The 19506-nt window shown below is 39.9% G+C and overlaps 1 protein-coding gene across 16 annotated transcripts in view; it reads right to left on the reverse strand.

Moving 5' to 3' along the window:
* The window catches only part of PTPRK (protein tyrosine phosphatase receptor type K), a 674681-nt gene that overhangs the window by 384468 nt on the left and 270707 nt on the right, over positions 1-19506 (reverse strand). For all 16 annotated transcript variants that reach the window (XM_073627229.1, XM_073627239.1, XM_073627238.1 and 13 more), the window contains exon 6: positions 16003-16177. In XM_073627229.1, coding sequence (XP_073483330.1) covers positions 16003-16177 — 175 coding nt within the window. The remainder of the gene's footprint in view (positions 1-16002; positions 16178-19506) is intronic.

The raw sequence follows: 19506 nt of genomic DNA on the forward strand, positions 1-19506 counted from the left end.
ATATTGCAAAAAGTCTTTCAGAGGAATTGCTAAGATATTGGGGCATGATCACAGAACTATCAAATATTTTGTTGCAAATAGTCAACAGGGTCGCAAGAAACGTGTTGAGAAAAAACTAGCAAAGATTTGAGAAGACTCAAGCGTAAAGCTACCAGGAAACCATTATCCTCCTGTCATATTCCGGAACTGCACCCTACCTGGAGTGCCCAGAAGTACAAGGTGTTCAGTGCTCAGAGACATGGCCAGGGTAAAAAGGCCAAAACCAGACCACCACTGAACAAGACACAAGTTGAAACGTCAAGACTGGGCCAAGAAATATCCAAAAACAGATTTTTCAAAGGTTTTATGGACTGATGAGATGAGTTACTCTTGACAGACCAGATAGATGTGCCTGTGGCTGGATCAGTGATGGGTGACAGGTACAGACGCTAGCAAAGGTAGAGTTGGGGTACTGGTATGGGCTGGTATTATTAAAGATAAGCTAGTTGGACCTATTTGGGTTGAAGATGGACTCAAAATCAACTCCCAAACCTACTGCCAGTTTTTAGAAGACAAATTCTTCAAGCCGTGGTACAGGAAAAAGTCTGCTTCTTTCAAGAAGACCATGATAATTATGCAGGACAATGCTCCATCGCATGCATTGAAGTACTCCACTGTGTGGCTAGCCAGTAAAAGCCTTAAAGATGAAAGAATAATGATATGGCCCCCTTTCTCACCTGACCTGAACCCTTTTGAGAACTTGTGAGCCCTTCTTAAATGGGAGATTTACAGTGTAGGAAAACAGTATTCCTCTCTGAGCAGTGTCTGGGAGGCTGTGGTTGCTGCTGCACAAAAAGAAGATCATCAACAGATCAAGAAACAGACTCCATGAATGGAAGGCTTATGACTTATTGAAATGAAGGGTGGTTATATTGGCCACTTTTTTTTTTTTTTTTTAATGTCAGAAATGCTTATTTGTAAATTTTGAGTTATTTATTATTCTCACTTTAGCAGATGAAAACAAACAAGTGAGATGGGAAACTAGAGGTCCACCGATATATCGGCCGGCTGATATATTGGCCGATTGTGCTGATAAAAAAAGGCGATTATAACTTCAGCGGGACTTGCAAATGACTTCTGTAATAGAAGTCAATGCAAGTTTCCTGAAGTTATCTGTGGAGAGGATTCTCTCCTCCCTGGGCAGCCTGCCAAGTCTGATAAGAAGATACATTGTATCTATTCAGGTTCTTTTATCAATGAGCTGAACTCCTTGTGGAGGAGTTCTCAGTTTAACCATTTAAAGACTAACTCTTTTCTGACACTTGTTGCTTACAAGTAAAAATCCTGTATTTTCTGCTAGAAAATCACTTAGAACCCCCAAACATTATATATATTTTTTTTAGCAGAGACCCTAGGGAATAAAATAGCGGTTGTTTCAATATTTTATGTCACACGGTATTTGCGCAGCGGTCTTTCAAACGCAATTTTTAAAAAAAAAATACACAAATGAAATAAAAAAAAATAAATAAGCAGTAAAGTTAGCCCATTTTTTTTTGTCCAAAAGTTTTGATTACATGTTTTTGTGTATTTAATATTTAAGATATAGTTATTTTTTTTTTAATCTAAATTATACATACAAGTGAACTGATTGGAGGTTTGTTTTGTTTAATAAATGTTTAAATGTAAAAAAATTTCTGTATCACTTAAAGCGGAGTTCCACACAAAAATGGAACTTCCGCTTTTCGGAACCCTCCCCCCCTCCAGTGTCACATTTGGCACCTTTCAGGAGGCAGGGGGGTGCAGATACCTGTCTAAGACAGGTATTTGCACCCACTTCCGGCATAGACTCCCATGGGAGTCTACGCCTCTTCCCGTCCCCACCGCTCTGTCTCCTGGGAACACACAGCTCCCAGGAGAGAGCGGGACCACTTGGGACGCGCAGCGCGACTCGCGCATGCGCAGTAGGGAACCGGGAAGTGAAGCCGCAACGCTTCACTTCCTGATTCCCTCACCTAGGATGGCGGCGGCAGCTGCCGAGAACCGAGCGGGTTCTCGGCGTCCCCTGCCGACATCGCTTGACCCTGGGACAGGTAAGTGACCATGTATTAAAAGTCAGCAGCTGCAGTATCTGTAGCTGCTGGCTTTTAATATTTTTTTTTTTTGGCGGTGTGGGTGAACCCCCGCTTTAAGGTTGCTTCCACACTGGAGCGGGCGGGCGTTGACGGTAAAATGCTGTTAGTTTTAGCGGCGCTTTACCGTCATTTTAGCGGCACTATTCTGCTGCTAGCGTGGCGCTTATAACCCAGCTAGCGGCCGAGGAAGGGGTTAAATGCGCCCATGAAGCGCTGCTGCCGAAACGCTTTGCAGGCGCTTCGGCAGCGGTGCGCATTCATTTCAATGGGCAGGAGTGGTGGTATACACCGCTCCAAAGATGCTGCTTGCAGGACTTTTTTTTAACATCCTGCCATCGCATTGCCTCAGTGTGAAAGCGCTCGGGATATCACACTGAGACTGCAGGGGAGCCGTTTTACAGGCACTTTACAGGCGCTATTTTTAGCCCAAAAGCGCCTGAAAAACGCCCCATTGTGAAAGGGGTCTAACTGTTAGATTTTATGAAAAAAAAAAATTGGCCTAATATATCGGCCCAAAAAAAAAAAGGGGAATCATATATCAGCCACCGCGATTTCTAAATATCGGCATCGGCCAGAGAAAAACCCATATCGGTCGACCTCCATGGGAAACTCTTCGTTTTTCATTTAGTTGCATAATAATTATGCACCGTAAGTTGCTCAAAAATTGTACACACAAATATTAATCTAAGAAAGCCAAAACCTCACTTTTACTTTATTAAATATTCAGATTTGAGGTTTGTTAACATTTTTGATTGACCAAGAGCACGGTAGTTATTCAATGATGAAATGAATCCTCAAAAATACAACTTGCCTAATAATTGTGCACACAGTGCAGAAAACAAACAATATTGTTTTCCCCTCAGTATGTGAAATATCTGACAATCACTTTGATAAATTAGGTTATACTTTGAAAGCTTCAATGATTTAAGAACAAAGCATCAAGAGTGCTTTGCATGATTTACAGGGGGAATATTCATATATAAGAGTCAATGACAGCTACATGTTCTCAGTACAGCTTACTATACAAATGTTTTTATTTGTAAAGCTGGCCTACACGACGGGGAGATTTCTTTACCTTTAAGGTGCTCTGATATGTAAACAAAGGGCAGAAACAAAAACCATCTCTCTCCATTCTGACTAAGCAAAAAACTGGGGTATCAAATGCGGCTGCTGGCTTTCCAAACATAAGAGGCAGGCTTAAATATCCTCAGGTATTCATTTGGAAAGCAGGAGAGCTGTGTACTGCCATTTAAGGAACCTACAATGTAGCAAAAATTATTTTGCTTTCCTTCAGTAGAGTACAGCTAGAAACTGAAAAAAAAATCTATAATTTATTTTTTCCTGTTCATTTTTAAGGATCAGAGCATTTGAGGACATTTGCTTCATCAATTCCTTCATTGAAAAGGTTATTCAACTCCTGTCTAAACTTTTTTTTAGGCTTGGATAGAGTAAAGAAGGTTTAAAAAAACCTCTGGGTTAGGTTTTTGTCATCGTCTGTGTGGATGTAAATAAAACTTAAAGTGGTTGTAAACCCACCAAAAAAAAAACCCTGCAAGACAAAGGAATAATGAGCTACCATACCAGCTCATTATGAAATACCTTAGATCAATGCTGTTGCAGCGGTCGCCACACCAATCGAGCTGTTTCTAAAGTGCGCATCAATGACGTCAGCTCAAGCGTATATGGTGAATATCTCCTAAAAACGGTGCACGTTTAGGAAATATTCGCGGTACCTACAGGTAAGCCTCATTATAGGCTTACCTGTAGGTAAAAGTGGTAGTACAGTGTTTACAACCACTTTAACTTGTTGCATTTTCTATTTTTTCAGACTGGTGTATGTCATTTTTGTGGTCCTGCAAAAGTATATAAATTGGTGCACAACACAAGCCTGATACCGAACATTTATAATTTGAGCCATTATGGCTCTTTTAACAGTGCCTGAAAAACTCATATGCAATGAAAGAAATGTAAAAACACATTTCAAGCAATATTCTATCTAAAGTAAACAAATCCACTGTAAAAAAAAAAAAATTAAAAATAAAAAATAAGCCCATTAACAGGACTAAAATTAAATAGATCTTTCTAAATGAGCAAAATCCTTGACAAACATTGAGAATACATTACCATAACAACCTAGCTCTGAGACACTGAGAAATCAAGACGTTGCATTCCTTGAATTAAAAAAAAATAAACATCAGTGGTAAGGGAATTATTGTTTAGTGATGTTAAATTTTATTCATAGTCCACAGAAAACAAAACTACTAAAGGGGCCGTTCTAATTATTTCCCAGTAATTGAATGCAGCATTTTATATTATGCAACTTGGATGTGAATATGTGCACAAAACCTTTTGAGGTTTGATGTGTTCTACGGTTTCAGTCTTTTTGTTTTGTTTTTATTATTGATTCATAACCAACTTTGCAGCTTTTTTTTTTTTTTTTAACTATTTGGATGCTTTTGTTTCTTGGGTTGTCCTAGATTCTGTATTTAAACTGACGATCCAATTATGTCTCAAAATGGTAAATATTCACTTATAAAACATAGGAAACTAGGTTGCATTGTTCATTTGCAATTACATTACCTGACTCTGGTATATTGATCTTAACAATTCAGTCAAACGATTATAAAATAAAATCAGCACAACCATCATCAACAAGCAGGGCCGGACTGTGCTCAAGCCCATGGGCCCCGCCCAATAGGGGGCCCCGCAGGCATCAGCCGAGTGTACTCGGCTAGTTCCGCCCTATGATGGACATAACACAGGGACTGGGCATGACTGAGCGGAGCTAGGCGTGTACACTCGGCTAAGTATGTCGGTGCTCGGCTCTGCTCACAGTCACGCCCAGTCCCGCCACTGGACCTGTGTTATGTCCCTCATAGGGCGGGACTGTGAGAGGAGCCGAGAAAAGCCATCAGGACCCGAGATACACAGGACCGGCTCTGTGTATCTCGGCAGCGCCATATTTAACCTGCAGTGACACTGACAAGTCACTGCAGTTAAACTGCAGCCTGGGCAAGGCTTCATATGGAGGCGGCGAGGCTGCAGATGGAGGCGGCGAGGCTGCAGATGGAGGCGGCGAGGCTGCAGATGGAGGCGGCGAGGCTGCAGATGGAGGCGGCGAGGCTGCAGATGGAGGCGGCGAGGCTGCAGATGGAGGCGGCAAATGACACTGGGCAAGGCGGCAAATGACACTGGGCAAGGCGGCAAATGACACTGGGCAAGGCGGCAAATGACACTGGGCAAGCATGCAGATGGACGCCGTGCAAGGCTGCATTGATGAGAATTTAAATGTAAGTTTTTTTCCTTAAAATTCCTTAAACTCTTATCTTGAGGTTTGCTGATTGGTTATTGGCAGTTAGGTAGTGCCTCGTTTACTGCCGTTGAGAAAAACTGTCTGCATTAGACAGTGATGTAATGGCGGACAACCGGTACCAGAGTGGCGCGCTTAAAAGAAAACTAAAGGTTTAAAGTAATGTATAGAAAATAGGGCCCGAAACTGACTCGAGCCCAGGGGCCCCCACCACCCTAAGTCCTGCCCTGTCAACAAGTTAAAATGCAGCTCCAGTCAAAACATCTATTATGTTTTGGATAGAGCAGAGAAACATTGACTTGGTCCCTGTGATGGAAAATCTTTGATGGAAAATTTAAGTAAAGCGAGAAAAGGTTTGTAATTTTAACAATGTGGCTGATTACTAAAGTATGTTCAATTTGCAAGGAGAATTTGAACTGTGGAAGGGAATTTTTACTTTAGTTCAGTATATAAGAGGTCACTATACTGATCTTTATCACTTAATCCGGTGGGTGGGCACAAACACAGGAAAAGCAATGAATAGAAAAAAATGCATGGCTAAGAATTGTAGCAGATGGCATCATTCTAAAAAAAATACCCTGCTTATCTACAGCAGCCTTAGCTGTTCATATTTCAATTTTCTACCCATTAAAGTGGAATTCCAGTCAAATACTAATTATACCTAAACCTGCTCCCACCGTGATCCTAAACTTATTTTAACTACCGTGTAAAGAAAAGATGTCTATATGTAACCATTTTAAGAACACTCCAGTCTAGTCACATGATCTCTCCCGCAGCTGGCATGAATGAAAAGGAGAGATCACCGACAACAGCTGCAGAGCCTGGGTGATGACATCATCCATACGCTTACTATGGGGCACATCCATTGACAGCTGTCCATCCTCTAAATGGAAGCTGCTGGGAGCCGATCATGTGACCGGAGTGTCCTCAAAATAGGTAGGTATAGATATTTTTCCTTTACAGGGTAGTCCGAATGGACTTAGAATGGGGGTAGGAACAGGTTTAGGTAGAGTTAGTATTTGACTGAATTTCTACCTTAAGGATGATCTGACCTGTGGGGCTTTTGCCTAAAAATTGCAGGCATGGGGCAAAGGATTAGTCAGCAGTATTATAGGCTCTCTACAGGGATTGGACTTATTATGCTATGTTCAGCACTATTTCTGTGGGTGTAGATCGCCATCGTAGTAGAGACAGGACTTGATTCTTTGTTTCTTTTGCCAGAGCTGCCACTCTGATGGTTGGTAATCGAAGGAGGTGGCGGAATAGGGGAAATACGTAGTAAGCAAAGGTCCAAAGAATATATCAATCAGGGAGATGCATGCAGTGCAGGCCCTTGGGCACAGACTCCTCTCAAGCAATAATAGCTAACAGCACAGTAGTGACCATGGCAAACCTCAATCCAAATCTCACAAGCATTCATAGCCAACAGTGCCTCTCATAAGGCTGTAAGCACAAGAGTACCTAGCCACATATGCATGCACTTTCCTTTTTCTTCCTTACATAAACTAAACGATTAAAGAAGTAATACAGGGGGTCCCCTAGTTACAAACATCCGACTTACAAACGACTCCTACTTACAAACGGAGGGAGACAACAGGAAGTGAGAGGAAATCTACCCCTAGGAAGGGAAATTCACTCCTGTAAGAGCTATTATGGGGAAAAAGTACCTCCACTGATGCTTTATCACCAAGGTTTGTTTCCACAACAACCCAGAATTTTCAAAATCCAATTGTCATTGGGACAGAAAGTGAGGTGAAATCTTCTGAACAGGGGCACAGACAGCAAAACAAATGTTACAGGGGTGATAACCCTTCTGTATGCTATCCAAAAAGCTTAAAAATTGTTTTTTTGTCTGGAGCTACACTTAAAAAATTTACCTGTTCCGACTTACAGATTCAACTTAAGAACAAACCTACAGTCCCTAACCCGGGGACCCCCTGTATAGCATTTATAGTACTGATATTTTTAAGTGTGCTAGACTTCCTGCAAGTTTAACTTTTGAAACTTGATAAGTACAGTTGGCCTTTAGGAAGTCAAATGGATTTCAAATATATCATTCCTTTTCTCATTGTACTGAGAGTGAAAACAATAGGATCATCAATTAGAAACACAACTTAGAGCTGTAGATATTAAATAGATGCATTAAAAATAATTAGAAATAAATTCCTTGTAGATGAGGAAGCTCTGAGTAGAGTCTAATCTTAACAATTCAAACATGAAATTATAATAAGAAAAAACTTTAGTGAAATGAACTCTCTCTCTGAACTGCTGCATCCTTTATGGGTTTGATGTGAAGAGCTAACAAAGAGAAAATTAATGAGACTAAAATGAGATATTTTAACCTCGGCCTGACATTTTGAAGTTTTATTTTATTTTTTATAACAAGCATAAAAAAAAAAGAAACTTGAAAATGAAAGCAAATATATAACCTTTCACAGCTTCAGAGGTTTTATAATATTGTAAAACATTATTGCTTTAATAAGAACCACTCTTAAAAAAATCTAATTTTCTAAAACTAAGTTCCAAGCAACAGACTTGATGGATGTGCCATGATTACAAGTCCTATTGACTGTCATTGAAAGGTCACTTGGTGGTTGGTATAACAGACATTGAAACCTAAAAGAGCTTCTCCAGCCAAACAACATTTGTCTAAATGATTGTGTTGTACATATGTACAAATATACTGTGGTAAATGTCATCCAAATGATATTGAAATGAGGTGCGCAAAATATCCAACAGACATAACAATTTTAGTTGTTGACCTGTAAAATATAGTTTCTCTCTAGGGAGATACAATTAGGGAGCTAAGTGAATTCCAGCATCCCTTGGATGCTTTCCCCTATTACTGCTTTACTCTATACACTTGTTATGTACTCAGCACCATCAAACAGCTATAGTATAGATTCAAGTCTATAGGTTCATTTTTCTATTTTTGCATGACAGAGTTGTTTTTGTTGCCATTCAGAACAGAAGAGAAAACCACAAAAAGTTGTTAGGTTCTGTGGATCTCACGAACTATTAAAGCCCAGTGGAACCCAAAACCGTGTTTTCACACACATTTTCTAAATTTGCAGGGTCCAGGCGACTAAATATAAGCTACTCTTGATCTTCTAATATACAGTGTATATATATATATATATATATATATATATATATATATATATACACACACATATATACATATACACACACACACACACAAACACATATATACACAGGCATTTATAATGCAATATTAACATAAAAGCCAACCTGTGTGTGTGCTTTTATGTTACGCCCCCACGTCGAGGGCATGCGGCCTGGTATGTTTTAGAAGCGGGGGGAGGGGTGCTCGCTGATCCGGGCTGCATGCTCCAATAAGGGTTCGGATTATGGACTGGATTTTGGAGGGGACCCCACGCAATTTAAAAAAAAAAAAAATTGGCGTGGTAGGGCCCCTCCGAATCCATACTAGACCCAAAGGGCCTGGTATGGACATGGGGGGGGGGCACGCCATTTTTATTTTTTTTATTTTTTTTTGGCTGGCAGTTTTTTTTTTTTTTACATTCAGCTAATAAAACAAATTTCTATCAGCACAAATATTAATAACCTTAATCACTATGTAGCGATATGAGTAGTAGGTGATATAACAAAATCCCACAAAAAACAAACATGAAAAAATACCCCTCCACCTGGCTGCTGCACACACAGAAAATGCGCAAAGGATAATAACCTTAATCACTATGTAGTGATGTGTGTAGCAGGTGATGTGACAAAATCCCACCACAAACCAAAAATTGAAAAATACCCCCCCTCCCACCTGGCTGCTGCACACACAGAAAATGCGTTCACTTCACATATAAAATATACATAACAAAACAGCATTGTGCTTCCTAAATAACTACCAATAAATCCTTAAAGAGAAGAGATGATCAACTTGTAATGCAAGATACTGAGTGCACAATCAAATATTCGTGTTCCCTGACAGGGAATAGTGACAATACACAATAATGAAATATACGTGTTCCCTATATGGGAATAATGAACAATAGACAATAAAGATAACGTCCACACACTCAAAAAAAAATATTGAATAAGGGAACCCTGCTGACAGCTGATGACTCATCCATTGTTAAGGCTGTAGCGGCCAGCTTCCCGGCCCCCTACTAAGCAACCAGCTATATACAGTGTGTTCACAGTGTGTTTAAAAAGAAAAGAAAAAAAAAAACTTAAAAACGCAAAATGCATGAAAACTGCATGCAAAAACGAATAAAAAATTGAGGGGTTTAAAATGCAAAATGTGCCTGAAAAACACATCACATGCAGCAGCATAGATGTGAACCTAGGCTTACCCATCAGCCAAGTCTCATAAAAGATCGAGGTACATCACATATCTCAACCACATCTATATTCTATAAATCATGTGCCTATCTGAACAGCCTATGGCTGCTCTTAGACAGTCACACATCTGCTTGTCCTCGCACCAGTGTGGGGATCGAACCACCATGAGCGTCACCTGATTCTGGCAGTGACAAATTCACAGCCAATCGCTTAGGCAGGCCGTACACAGTGCAAAATGTATTTCCTGCAACCACGGGTTCCCCCATCAACACAGGCAGTGCTGACAGGGTAATGCTACCTGTAGAGCAAATGTCTTCTCCCGGCGGGAAAAGCCACCCCTGCCGGGAGACGATGGCGATTATCGCTAGCAGCCATAATCGCAAGAGAATATGGCAGGCTAGTTGTACCCAAGATGATAAATCGATCAACTGGGTACGTTCAGTCTGCCCATTAACAGTTCAAATCTTGGCAGGTTTCTGAAACCGTCCGAGATTTAAACCGTGTTGGGCCGGCCTTAGTGATGGGCCCCTCTAGCACATTGAAAATATCAGCTGCCATTATTAAACCATATATGGCCAGCCTAGCCATAAATATGAGTATGCAAATGTACTGCACATTTTTATCATTCATAGCCTACAAGCCAAACATTTTAGCATTACTCACAAGGACTTGAAAAACATTAAACACATGATAAAATAAACTGTGCGCTTTTTCTCCTTCCTCTGGCTATATTAACACCCAGATCAATATTACACTGCTACAGCTTCCCATAGTGAAATTTTCATTTGTTACAAACTGAGAGGAAAAAAGCTCTGGGCATGCCCTGTCACATTTGCTTTGGAAGGATATGCACTAATAAACTCTTGCCCCTGGGTCATCGTTGACAACGGGCAATACGCTGCCAACTCACATTAAAGGCAATTCATATCAGTGGCCCCAAACTTTCTTATAAAATTACTATCTTTTCTCTGGTTATAGCATTATGTCAGATTTAACGTGCCACTGAGATACCAGGGTCGTCATCGTGGCTTAATCCGTAATATACTGTAGGTTTAACACCATAGAAGCTTATCCCTACTTGGGATTAGGGAAATATTAACTTTGGTTAATATGATTTGTCAAACTAAACAAGGATATAAAGAAAAAAAGCTTTTAAATGCATCTCATTTGTTAAAAGAATAATGCTCCCATCAACAAAAGGTGTAAGAAAATGGTATCCATAAACGTAGAAGTACTGTAAAAGGGGTTTTGGCATATTAGACAGTAAATAAGCTTAACAAATTCAGTTAAGCTTCTTTTATACATGCACACTGCCATATTCAGGGCTTTGTCTTTTAAATCCTGTGTTTCTCTTTATAATATTCCTCTTTTGTGTCAATTTCCTGCATACATTGGCCTGAGTATGATCTATAAAGCAGCAGCAATTGATTGCCTTTGTTTATGGACAAAGATTTGCTACTCTGATTAGGATTTTCCCAACATCCTTTGTTTCCATGTATTGCACCGATGGCCACATTTTAGAATTGCTAAAGTGGGAATATGATTTTCTTTTTACATAAAAATCCTATGGGAAAAAAAAAATATAGTAGTTTTTATTCACTTTATTCTCAGGGGGGCAGAGGACACTACAGATTATATATATATATATATATATATATATACACACACACATACACAGTATATAATATACACACACACACACATACGTACAATGGGGAAAGGATTCGCCTCCACATCAAATTTGAGGGCGATAAGGCAAAAAAAAAAAACACCTTTTCAAATACACGTTTGGGAGAGGTCTTTAAAGAGGAGCTTCAGTAGGGTATGCGAAAAATAAAAGTCAGCAGCTACAAAAACTGTAGCTGCTGACTTTTAATAGACACTTGCCTGCCCACAGATCCAGTAATGTGATCACCCAAGCCGATTCCTTCACCAGTCTACGGGCACCAGCACATTAACTGTGGGTAGCTGGCTATGAAGCCGCAAGTAGTCCTAGTGAATGGTCCTGCAGCATCCTGGGACTTGTGATGTGCCCCCAAAGTGAAGGAGGGGTGTAAGAGCCTCTGCTTGGGCGGAAGTGGTAGGGAGTATCTGTCTAAACTAGGCCCCCCCAGTTTAGTTTTAAGCGGTTATGGATTGTGGTAAAACAGCAACAGCAAGATTACCACAGACTGCAGATTTGTTTACTCTTGCATTATTGGCTAGCTTAAATACAGCAGTACCCCAACCTGATTTATTTCAACTTGCCGAAAAAAATTAATAATTTAAGGTAGCTTCAGCAGAGAGACCTGATGTTTTTATCCAACAGTAACAGGCCTGAATTGAATAGTGAAAGTAACAGGCTCAGCAGAACTAAAAGCTATAGGAAAGTGTCTTCTTTAAAAAAATAAAGTTAAACCCCTTGACTTCATAGCACTTAGGTAGTGGGAAAATTATTCTACAGTACAGTTTGTGATCTTTTGTGGACCTTTTTTTGCAATACCACACTGTATGTTGTCTTATATATGAATACAATTCCAAAACAGTTCAAAACACTTTAAGACCACTACCTCACATTTTCCAAACCCATATATATTAAATATAAACTTCAGTTATGTGTACTGTCAGGACAATATAGGAGCCTTTGAATAGGCAGCAAATGGAAGGAGTTTTGAATTGTTTGTCTTTAAAGTATCTGCTGACAATAGCAATATTGTGGTCCGCAACCTCTGCCTGCACAGTATTGGCCATGGTAAACATAGCAGCCATATGGGTCACATACATGAACATATAACTCTGCAGCAAAGCGTTCAGTGGGTACAGCCCCCATGGAGACAAGTTGGCAGCAAAAGGCACACAGTTCTTCTGTTCAAGGTCGCATAGCAGCCACTTTCTTTTAGAGCACTGGAAATTTTCTTCCTCCTATTTAGTTACTTTTACTAGGCAACATTTTAAAAGAAAAGATAGAGGCCAGATAGCTTCCAAAAAAAAAAAAAAAACTATTTTTGAACAATTTGTAAAATCTCTTTCTTGAAGAAGAACAAAGGATAAAAGGGCTTTGTGAATCATTATTGTTGGAGTTATATCCTGCCACACTTGGGAGAATTTTTGCGCGCTATTAACACTTTCCTTGGCCGCTAGTGGGGGTTAAAAGCACCCCGCGAACAGCGGTAAAACGCCACTAAAACTAGCGGCGCTTTAACGCTAGCGCTCCCCTTGCACCCCAGCGTGAAAGGGGGTCTAAGACTCTAAGTGAAAAGGAGGCTGGCCTAATCCACGATATACAGCCCCTCCCAGTCCAGTGGCAAGCAAGAGAACAGACACAGATGGGGGAATCATGTGTCCTTCCTTTGATGCATTTTAAGAAAAGAATATTACACCCCAAGTAAAAAAAAATATTTTCTAAATAGAACATCCTAGGAAACCGGGCTTCCTAAACATTGCTATTGGGATGTTTTCAAGCAATGCTATGAGGGGTGTGAACAGGCCCTACTACAGGGCTGCCTAAAGTGCCTTATATCCAAAACGTGAGCATCCACCTTACAGAATTTTGTAAAGGTATGTACTAAAGACAAAGTAGCTGCACCATAGACTTGAGAAGCTGAGGCTTGCTTTTTGAAACACCCAAGAAGCACTTATGCCCCTTATAAAATGCTCTCTTATTGGAAAAGAAGCAACTCCCTTTTGGGCCATTTTGTGCCCTCTTATTTGGGACAGTTACCATTATGCATGAGGTGGGGTACCAATGGGTCTCGATGAGGGATCTTGGATGGTAGAGGGGAGGGTAGCTCTCAGCTGGAAGGTGTGGGGGGGGGAGGTGTGGAGTAGGTGAGGGTCAGTGGAGGCACTGGTGTTTATGATAATTACTTACAACTTTTGTTGTGTTTATACTTTTTTACAGAATTTCAATACATTTTATTACATTGGGCAGTAGCTGGCTTGGTGCCTTTTTTCTTCTTTTGTGGTTTAATTTACCAACATATTTAGCATCATTTAATCTGCAGGTGCAGAGTCCACTGTTTTAATTCAGGTCAGACTCTATAAACCCAACTCTCCATTTACTAATTTACTATGCAGGTTCCTTATGAATAAAACAGACCCAGAGGTCTACCTTTCATTATGTAAATACTTGTAGGTGTTTAATGCACATTTACATGCTTTAGTATTGTCCCATTAAAAGGCTTTTGTACTTTACCTGAAGAGTTCTCCAATTCTTCCTTAATCTTTATAATTAAAATGTTTCATATTGTACAGAATGCAGTTTAAATAATCGTACTAAAATAGCTAACAGTGGAGGATGCCACTGCTGATCAGGGCTTTTAAGCATGCTGGCTGCCTGGCTGTCATGCTGATTCAATGGCTTCAATATTTACTGAGTCACTGAACTAGACCAAGTGTTCAAATAAGGATTTATGAGTTTTGTTTTATTGTTATTTGTCTTAGGATCAGCATTTCTGTAGATACTCAGCAATTGCAGCCTAATGCCGCGTACACACAAGTGGATTTTCCGTCAGAAAAAACTTGGATGGTTTTTCCGACGGAATTCCGCACAAGCTTGCCTTGCATAGACACGGTCACACAAAAGTTCTCTGAACTTTCCACCTTCAAGAACGCGGTGACGTACAACACTACGACGAGCCGAGAAAATGAAGTTCAGTGCTTCCGAGCATGCGTCGGAATTTTGTGCGTCGGAATTTGTACAGACGATCGCATTTTCGGATAGGAACTTTTTCCGACCGAAAAATTGAGAACCTGTTCTCAATCTTTTGCTGGCGGGAATTCCGCCAGCAAAAGTCTGATGGAGCATACACACGGTCGCATTTTCCGACCATCGGTCTTTTGGTGGCTGAATTTCCGTTCGTGTGTACGCGGCATGAGGAGTATGACTATAATTCTTAACCACCTGGGGCCTCCACAAAGAGCTTGGGTGAAGCCAAACTACAAGTATGAATTTAACGAGCAAAGGCACATTTTGACCAATCAGGGAGGCATCATAAAACATTCCCAATAAGCATAATTTGAAAAAGCATCATAGCACTTCTTTCAACAGCTGTATATCCAAGCACATGAATCCCAAATCCTCCTCTTTTTTTTAAATTATTTATATAAGGGAGACAACATTACCACATCACCCAAAAAATTACAGAATGTATGCAAAAAGCAGTATACAACCTAGTTCTAGAGGCCAAGAGGTGTGGAAATATTGCATCTGTACATCAAAGTTACACAAATGCAGAAATCTGGAACATGTGCAACCATACTGTGCAGTAAACTGCCTAATATCTCGGGAAAGACTTTGCCCAAATTTTCTTAAATATTTGCAAAAATTGTGGTAAAAGCTTTTAGAGTGAGAAAAACATGGGAAGGGCAAGAAAAAAAAAAGAAAAAAAGGGTGGGGAAAGGAAGGCGTAACAGAAAGGGAATCACAGGTCAAAATAAAGGGGTAGGGAAAAAAACACCAGGACCCCCTCCCCCTTTGCCCTTCCTCTATCTCTCTTACAAAGCCCTACTTCCCTGCATAGACAGTGACCCCTACTGAGCAGAATTCCTCTTTTACACCTCTTAAAGAGGAAGTAAACCCTGATGGGTTTTACTTGCTTTCTTTTACCCTGCAAAGTAAAAGCATAATGGGCTAGTATGCATACTAGCCCATTATGTGACACTTACCTGCAAAGAAAGCCCACGCCGTACCCACTGAAGGCCACATTCATGTTGACCCCTCTTCTTTCCGGGGCCGCATACTCCAGCTCTGTGACTGACCGGAGCCGCGTGATGTCACTCTCGTGCGGGAGCCGCCAGTCACAGCACTCGTTTGTGAAAAAAAGGCACGTGGGGGGCGTTTCTTCACAGTGTATGCGCCGACATCATCGGCGCAGTATACAGTAAATATCTCCTAAACGGCACACATTTAGGAGATATTTACATTACCTATAAGTAAGCCTTACCTAGAGGTCCAACTTGCAAAGGGAGGTTTAAGGTTTACAACCTCTTTAAGGTAAATGCATTAGACACAGAAGCAACCAAATACATAAACAAGAAAGTATGCTTTGTGATTTTAGGGGAAAATGCTTTTGAAATAGGTTTACACTACAATCACATTGACCTGCACTGAGCAATAAAAAGCAGTTTTAAAATGCGACAGAATAGGAAATGCTACATGTACACACAAAAAAAAAAAAAAAAAGAAAAAAATGAAACACAAATCAGTAATGAAACACTGTACACATTTTTATAGCATCTCTCAGCCCCTGCAATCCTAAGAACTTGTTTTATTTTTTTTACCTCTGACAATTAGTTGAGCAAAGTTTGAGACTCCAGATCCTCTCTCCGATTGTGTTACACATCTGTATAGATCTTCGTCTGCCTTTGACACCTCCCGCAGCTTAAAAGTGGCTGCAAATCTTCTGTGGTTGATGTTTTTTGTTTGGGTTACAGGAATATCTTCTCCATTCCGTCTCTAAAACACAATAACAGCAAAAATGTCAGAACATTAAAAAAACGTTTACATGATTTCTGAAAATCTTAGGGTACAAAAAAAAAAAAAAAAAAAAGCAAACATGCCAAACATTCAATGTGCATGATTGGTCCACTATATAGTATGTCTGCCTAACAAGCTTTTCTATCATGACTACAGAACAGAGGAACCCAGCCAGGGGCTTGGGTACCACTGCTGTACACAGTCTCAGAGCAGGTGTCAAGTACTTAGCAGACATCACTATATACTTCCCATATACTGTCCTTATCTGCACTGCCTATCTACTTTCATTACACACATTCCCAGCACGTCATCATTATACATTCCCCACAGTCAGGCAAACTCTGCCTCATTTTTTTATCATTTCAATAAAATAGCATTTATTTTTCCTGTATTCAGTGTGACTCGCAGTGTCTCATAGCCATTTATATTTCATGTGGATCACCAGTTGTCATTGTTTGGGGACCCTTTCTATACTATAATATCTTCCAGTTTCTCTGGACAAAAAGACATTTGAAGAATTCTCCACAGCTGCTGCAATACAACACACCAGACCACTGGTTCCCAAACCAAGCAGTGTCAGATAACTGTATACCCATTAAAAAGGAAAAAATATACTTTACATCTTTATCAACCAGCACATGCATGTCATTTAATCAGCAGTAGCAATCACTTAATAAAGCAATTAACTAGTTGAACAATGGCTTGTTTTCTAGCAAAGTATCCCCCCAAATCAAAGCCTGTAATAAAATTCCCAATTTAACAGAGAAATAAACCAAGCCAACAAACTGGCTTCTAATAAATAGAGAAAATCACAGTATAAGATCAGATCGAGACACAGCTGCTTCGAAGAGATATAGTATATATAGCTACGAGAAGCTTCAAATCTAATAACTTATTCTGTGTCTATACAAAGACTGACTTGCAATAAATTTAGCTCATGGGTTTTTGCTCAACACAGATATTCAATGCCTTCAATAGGGTCCTAGTAAAAGATTGCATTTATATTACTGTAAATTAGGGTTGCACCGATACTTGTAGCGGTGCCAATACCAAGCATTTGCATGAGTACTCGTATTCGTGCAAATGATCCAATGCTTGACTCGATACCTGCATCCTCAGCGTAGATGATCAGTGTGGGCAGTTACAAACACCAATCTCCCTGTATACCTTTTAATAAAGCAGCTGACAGACGCTTCTCCTCCTTTCCCTTCCGCGGCTGTCAGCGGCTTTATTAAAAGGTATACAGGGAGATAGGTGCTTATAATTGCCCACATTGATGTCATCTATTGGCTCCTTCCTTTTCTGAATGAACAGAGCATTATAAACAGTTTACGATGTCCCAGTTTATGAATGAACAGAAGCCTCTGTCACCTGTCCATTCATCTTTAGTGCAGCTGAGGCTGCAGAGAAAGGAACTGGGGAATCAGTGTCCTCAGTCCCTTTCCATGTCTCAAAGGGGAGATGTCAGGGGTCTGTTTAGACCCCTGATATCTCACCAAAGCTACCCAACAGGGCTGATAAAAAAATTAAGACTTGTAATAAAAAAATATTTAAAAGATTAAACTTGAAAAAATAAAAAAATAAAAACACTGACACCGTCCACTTCCCCCACCCCCACCCCAAAAAAAAAGAAGGCATTGTAAAGATAAATAAATAAAATTGTAAAAAATAAAATAAAAAACTACTGACACAGTCCACACCTCATCAGTGCCACTGTCACATGACATTATAAAAAAAGGATCGGTAATTGGTACAGGCAAGTACTTGCAAAAACATGTCGGTACTTGTACTCGGTCTTAAAAAAGTGGTATTGGTGCAACCCTACTGTACGTAGAAACTCCTTGGAGTATAAATATGCATAGCATTCAATTTAATGCTAAAATGTTTGTAAAGACTGTGTCCTTTATCAATCTATCAGTAATCTTAGTATATTTAAGAAACTGAATACAGCATGTACACTATATAAGTCTCCTTTCACACTGATGCGGTGTGGTTTGACCACACCACAGGTCCAGTGCAGTTTACCCGTAGGTTTGTCCACTTTTCAGTGTATCCGTAGGTTTGGTGCAGGTTAGCTGCGTTTTCCTATTGACTTCTATTATCACTTCAGTTTTAGAGTTTAAAGAAATCAATAGGAAAGCGAAGCTAACCCGCACCAAACTTTCGGATACACTGCACTGCACTCACGCTGTGGTCATACCACAACGCATCAGTGTGAAACAAACCTTAGGCAGTGCAAATTTCTTTCCTGTAACCACAGTTTGCAACAAAATTTGCACAATTCCCCCATCAACACAGACAGTGCTGACAGAGGAATCCCTCCTGGCGAGCAACTGTCTTCTCCCAGTGGGGATGGGGGCCTACCAACGGGAGAAGACCGTGATTATCACTAGTGGCTATAGCAACCGCTTGCAATGATCGCAAGCGAATCTGGCAGGCTGGTTGTACCCAAGTTGATAAATCAATTCAGCCTGCTCATTAATGGTTGGAATCCTGGCCAGTTCTGAACCGTCTATGACTGGCCTTACTGTGCAAAAGGTAATTTGCATGAAACTGCAAGACTTGGAGCGTCTCTCTATACCAGTCTCTAATGTGATACACTTATTAATTTTAGCTTTAGACAGGATGAGAAAGGAAATTTAAATCACTTTTTATCCTTGGATGGCCAGTTCGACAAGTAACAGTGTGGGAAAGGTACGTTCCATGCTCTTATCTCACACTGCAAGTAAACGCACTGCCTTTGCCAGAGTGTGCAGGTGCCAATGCATTGTTAATGGCACTCCCAAATTCAATGTACTTTGTCATGCTTTCTCTGTGCCCATTAGGAAGATTTCTCGCCATTTTCCACCTTCTTGATCACTTGTCACTGAAATACATGAGTGGGGAAAAGAGGAGGGAAAAAAAAAAAATCTTCAACTGCAGTACCATTACCACAAGCAAATCCACCTAACTATATTCCTCGAATGTCATTAAAAAAAAGATGAATATTGAAAGTACCGAATATATATATTATATATATATATATATTATATATATATATATATATATATATATATATATATATATATATATATATATATATATATACACACACACACATATATATATACACATACACATATATACACATACACACACACACACACACACACATACATTATTGTGGTGAAAGATCCTCTGGTGTCACTTGCTGTTATTTGCTACATGAATTGGACCCTGCAGTGATCATTATTACAAAGCTCCCAAGCTATTAAAACCCACCTAGAAAGCTTCCATCAAAAAAAAAAAAAAAAAAAAAAAAAAAGAGA

Source organism: Aquarana catesbeiana, linkage group LG04 (genome assembly GCF_042186555.1).
Source record: "Aquarana catesbeiana isolate 2022-GZ linkage group LG04, ASM4218655v1, whole genome shotgun sequence".
In the NCBI taxonomy this organism is placed as follows: Eukaryota; Metazoa; Chordata; class Amphibia; order Anura; family Ranidae; genus Aquarana; species Aquarana catesbeiana.